General features: G+C 35.4%; 1 protein-coding gene across 4 annotated transcripts in view; it reads left to right on the forward strand.

Moving 5' to 3' along the window:
- PDS5B (PDS5 cohesin associated factor B) overlaps nt 1–5,539 on the forward strand; it is a 101,826-nt gene extending 96,287 nt beyond the window's left edge. For all 4 annotated transcript variants that reach the window (XM_039566301.1, XM_039566292.1, XM_039566306.1 and 1 more), the window contains 2 exons: nt 1,094–1,235; nt 2,068–5,539. In XM_039566301.1, the coding sequence (XP_039422235.1) occupies nt 1,094–1,235; nt 2,068–2,103 (178 nt within the window). In that variant the 3' untranslated portion in view covers nt 2,104–5,539. The remainder of the gene's footprint in view (nt 1–1,093; nt 1,236–2,067) is intronic.
- Nucleotides 5,540–6,000: the final 461 nt, after the last annotated feature.

Genomic DNA, 6,000 nt, shown 5'->3' on the forward strand with positions numbered 1-6,000 from the left:
AATAATTCTTCTGCTTCCTTTTCAATTCTTTTGCTTCTGTCGGTCTTGGAAGACTTGAGTTGGGCTAATTTGTGTTAAGGGATGGCATGTTGGTTGCACAGTTGCTATGCAGTTGAGAGATTTTATTTTGTCTAAATTTTAGTGGTTCTCAGGACGGAAAATTCCTACCATTTCTGTGATGTGATGGTATTAGAGTACAGTTGTTTTGGATCTGTGTCTCCACTGGAGATTGAAGTCTGTTGTGTGCCCGGAACTGAGTTTCCGGTTTCATTTCAACCAAAACGTCCCCAAGGTTGGGTGCACCAAGACTACACCTGCAGTAAACGGGATGATTCAGTGATTTGATTCTGAATTGTGCTACTGCAATGTGGGTGCAGCTGTGGAGTTTTGGATACTTCTGTAGTTGGCTTTTTTTGAAGGTGAGGGATGTTGGCTAATTCTCATTTTAAGCAAATGGGTGCTTTTTGCTTGTGGCACAACTCCCATAACCAACACAGACAGTTTAAGATATTGTTGACTGATTGTTCTTGTTTATCCTGATTAAGGTATTGTTATCCTGGTTATCCCTAAGCTTGCTTGGAAGATTTGCATTTAGGTTCCTTATAGTCTTAATTTCATGAGTAGCGATGTGGGTTCTTCTTGTCTGAAAAAACATAGATACAGTTATTCAAATTTTGTTGTGTAAAAAGTCCTGGAGAAGTAGAGTACATCTGTTCATGGAATTGAATAGATACAAAACCAGCAACAGTATTCAGTCTCTGGATGTTTGGCTTTTCCTGTTCACTGTTTAGCATTGTGTCAACCTTTTTTGGCCTGTATTGTGGCACTGAAGAGAAAAATCTGCCGTGTCTATAGAGGCAAAATTGTTCAACTTTTTGTGCTCCCTCTATTATGGAACAATTTTGTTTTCAAATGGTATCGTCCAGCCTCCTAGTTTCTCTTCAGTTCTGTGCATGGATGAACTAGATAGGTGTAAAAGACAGCAGCATTGTATAACATGAAACATGAACTAGAATGTTTGCTCATACTGTTTATACATACTGCAGATGTACACGTGCTGTGAAGCTGATCTTTATTTTTCTTCTCATTGTAGCCGTGCTGGACGTTCCAAACAAGCAGCCAGTAAAGAGAATGAATCCAGTGAAGAGATGGACGTGTTTCAGAGTGGTTCACCAGTCAGTGATGACATTCCCCAGGAAGAAGTAATGGAAGAAGAGGAAGTTTCCACAATCAATGTAAGAGAAGTGCCTGAGCTTTTTGTCAGTCTTTGTGGTGTCCTCTATGCATGGATGATCAGAGAATGGCCTCCGTTCTTAGAACGACTTCTCCTGTTTTTAGAACTTAACCTTCCTCCTTTAAAATGAACGGGGTGGTTGTCAGCTGCCACTCTTGTGTAGTGGAGCTGCACTGTAGTTTCCCAGAGAAGCTGCATTTCTTAGAAAATACCACTTTTTGTCAAGTATCTTGAAGTTTCTGTCCTGTGTAGCCTTTCTTATCTGTATGCCAGACTTGTGTAGCATCTAATGGGAACTATTTTCCAGGTAACTCCTGCCCATTCTTCTCATCTAGATTGTAATAGTGGATAAAGCTTCTTTACACAAAACAGACACACGAACTGAATAGTACTGGAAAATAAGCATGGAGTCTTGGAACAGAATCTTAAACCGATTTCTTCCTCTTACCAGCATATGTTGAATTGAGTTCACTTTTATATTTATTTCATACAAGTACATTGGCCATGTTAATAGTCATACTGAAAATAAAACTGAGAATGCCTTCACACTTTTGGATACATCTGATGGTTGGAGCATCTGAGTGTATGAAAACTCTGAGAAAGGAAACTGGATTCTTTTGAATTTCATTAAGGACGCAGGCTCAGTAACATCAAATGAGGTTAGGTCCTGGTCATTGAATGAAACTTGTATTTGTGACAAAATGAATAATGAATGCCACTGTATACGGTTATTCCAACATTATTGAGTGAGCCTGAGCATTTTTTCCATTATAAAATGTATTTGTTCTTGAATTTTTCTGTAGAAACATTTAAAATATCTTTTCTCCAAATAGGTCCGTCGCAGAACTTCCAAAAGGGAAAGACGATGAGTGAGCATGTAGTTACCAGCCTTCCAGGTGAAAGCTTTGAAGAATGCTTTTAATATAAAGCTTGAGACTGAATGAAGCTGTTAGTGCACAAATGGGGTTGCTGAAGAAAAGACAAAACCTGTTTTACTGCCCCTGCATTTGCAGTCCCTAGGTCACAAGCTTTAGCCACACATGTTGATATCATTAACTGTGGATTTTTGTGAAGTGTACTGTGCGCTGGCTTTGTAGACATACGAACTAAAGAAGAAAACTGTAAATAGTTCTTTTTTTAATGTTTCTGACTTATAAAGTGCTTGTATAGCTTTTATCTGCGGCTTTAAACTGACAGTACCCCACTGTTTATTGGATCGATTGTTTTAAAAAAAGAACAGGGTTTGTTGAAAATTGATCTCAAGCAATATCTGTCAGTGTTCGTATTTGTACTCTTGTTGACATTTAACTGTGAAAAACAAGTCAGTTGAACAAATACTGCCACTTTCTTTTGCCGCTATTTGTTGAGGAGAAGAAGAAAAAAATGTCTTTGTTTCCTTCATGAATATAACCTGGTGTTTACCTTCAGGCACCTACTTACCATCAGAGGTGCCAAATTTCTTTTACAGTTGAACAATATTGGATAGAATAATACAAGAGATGCAAATTGGGAAAGAAGTTTTGTTTTACACCTCAGTATTGTTGCCAGACTTTTCTGGACTTGTAGTGGCATTGAAAATTCAAAAAGGATTTAAAATATTTTAATTTTAAAAGTGTGTTATTAAATAATGTACTGAATACCCGACCCATTTTATCTTCCCCTATCAGTTTTTATTAATCTACTGTATCAATAAAATTCTGTAACTGAGTTTTTAATAGTCTAGTATGTTAATGTGTATAGATATTTCCTTCTGAACATGATGTTCACAAAGAGCAAATTATTACTACATTATAATATGAAATCTGATATATAAACATTAGTGAAAATACAGTTCTTATTACAATGTAAAGTTAATCACAAAGAGAAATTTTATTGATGCAGTGTGTCTTTATAAAGCTGTTCTTGAGAGCCAAGTGTTTTGTATTTTATAGTGAAGTTGCATGTTTATGAAAAATGTGCTGAAAATGGGATGTAATGTTTTTTTTGAAACTCGTATCTAGCAGTAGTATATGGTAGGTTGCCTCATGAGAGATCCTTTTATTGAGAGTTTATTGTCCCTTTCTGTTTTGTTTTTGTTTGTTGAGCCAAATTTTTTTGGTATGAAGAGCTAAGTTTTGTTGAATAACCAGCTGTCAATTATTACAGTCAAGGTATTCAAGATTTGAATGAAGCTCCATTTTTATATTGTGCTACAATAGAGAGGTTGGTTTGTGTTGGGTTTTTTGTTGGTTGTTTTTTTTTAGTTATAATCTGCAAAAGAAACAAAATCATAGAGCAGTATCCTGTATGCAGTTTAACAGTTTACAAACTGTCTTTGAACCAAAATATATCAGTTACTATACTCTGCTTAGCAAGCACACATCATAATTTCAGGTGCTGTTCTCCCTCTGGTTCCCTACAGTTAACAACACATGAGAAATCAATTTCTAACCTAAGAAAATTTTATTTCATTGAATAATGGAGCATTTTCATACAATCTGTCAATAAATAAGTTATTGTTGCAAGGTTGCCTGTAAAGATAATAGGAAAGGACAATACTAAAACACAGATTCACCAATTTCCAAACAATAAGGTCGCTAGTAAAGCAAGCAACCCTTAGAATTTTTTCATTATACATTTTTTTTGGTACCACTAGAAAAAAGTATTATAAACAGTTAGATTATGCTGCCTCATCTTAACTTTCCCCCTCTTCCAGTATTCAGCTTTTCAACATTTATACCTATAGATACGGGGGAAATGCTGCCTAGAAAGTCAATTATGGTTGATGTGAATTGACTTTGAAATAGTTGGCACAACAGAACTGGCTTACTTACGCTTCAGCAGTGCAAATGCAAGTTGTTGAGGGTTTTTATGGTATAAAATGATTGAAAGCTAGCTTTATATTTTCCTCTTTGACAGAATTGCACTGAAAACATTTATGGAAGATGTACCTTTAAGTCAATTTTATACAAAAATATGAAAAATTAATGCTGAAACTGCTGCAGACTCTTGAGGCTTTATGTGCATAAACATGGTTAGGTTAAACTTCATGGAATATTGATGCACCATTACTGATCATGATGTTCATTGTAAATTTAAACTATAGTTTTGCAATTTAAATGTTAATTTCTTGGGTAATAATGTGTAATTCATTATTTCTTGAGAAATAGGCGCAGCAGATATTTCATTCTTCTATTCAAACTTCTTCTGAGTTCATCCTCATCTCATATAAAGAAAATGAATATTTTATGTACTAACATTTTGAGATCTGCATACAGTAGCTACAGTAGATTATAATTATGTATAAAAGATAAATTGCTAACATTCAGTTAGCATGCTCTTCTGCAATGATAATGTTAAGTTTATAAAAATGTACTGTATTACATTAAATGATCAAATTGAACTCACTGTAACAAGTTGCAGCATGACATTTTTGTGAGATTACCGAAGTATCTTGTTGTACTTTGCAGCAAATAAAGCTTTTGTTACATTTCCTTTTCTTGCTGCAGTGCAACAGGAAACTTTCAGTGATCTGTAGTTCATGTGCAAAATCCAAACAGGGACTGTAATCTTGTTACTTATTTAAAAATAATTCACTGATTCCAGAAGCTGGTGGTTTTTTACTTGTCACCAACTGAGGTAATGAATATTTAGAGCTAGCTAACCTACTAATAGAAAGGAAACATGAAAGTGTTTGAAAGTTCTAATGTGACTATACCTGTTCCACCTCAGATAATTAGAATCCTGTATTAACTATACTTGACTCTGCCAATTGACTTTATTTTCTAGCAAAATTGAACCCTTTTTCAAATATTTTGACATTTGCTGTTTTGACATTTCAATCTCTGTGAACAAAAACATTAGTTTACAAAAAGATACTAATATTAAAGACATTTTCACCAAAAATGAATTGCTCAGTTTGTGAGTAACTTGCAAAAAACTTAAGACTTGAATGCTAAATACGTTATTCTGGTATAGCATTTGTCATCTGATACTTTAGAAAAGGCACCACCAAACTTGAGAGGTGTGTGTGCAGTTTTCTTGCTGCTTTTATTTGCCTGTGTAGGTTTTGACAGATTGTCCAAGTCTGCTTTTGTGAATGCACATGGCAGGTTTTGAATCCTGCAAGTTTACTTGTCATTCATACTTCTCCCTATCACTCTGTGGGGTTAATTCTTAAATCAGTTCATCCTGTGCAAAATACAAGTACAAACCCAAGAACATTATTTGAATATTCTCACAGTTGTGCACACAGAGTATACAAGGATCTTAAAACAGGATACCAGCAATAAACAAAATTCTGAGTTTGTGGATGGAATAATTTTACCAGTTTACCTGTGTTTAAATATATATAGTGTAGAGATTGATACATCTTAACTTCATCCAAGTAGTTGCAGGACACATTTTACAAATACTTTTTTAAAGGGACACATTCAGGTATGCCACTGTTTGATCAAGGCTGCATGTCTACAAACAGACATGACTAGGATGAGTTCCGGATGGCCATCCTGCTACTCTGATGGTTCTATAATGACCGAAATGATAGAATTCACTTGACCAAGACCAGCCATCCATCAGGAGGAGCAGAAGAATCTGAATGCATTCTTTTTTCCTGTTGTGCTCACAGATTGCCATTCCAGTTCTTGCATCTTTGTTGGATGTTGCCTTTACAAAAGTTGTTCACTAATTTAGGTGCAATATCCTAGTGCTGACTGAAGTGACTTCTATTCCACAGACCAGCAAGCTTCCTGACGTGTCAGTAGGTTTGCCCAAAATCCTTAGGATGC

Source organism: Corvus cornix, chromosome 1 (assembly GCF_000738735.6).
Source record: "Corvus cornix cornix isolate S_Up_H32 chromosome 1, ASM73873v5, whole genome shotgun sequence".
Taxonomy (NCBI): Eukaryota; Metazoa; Chordata; class Aves; order Passeriformes; family Corvidae; genus Corvus; species Corvus cornix.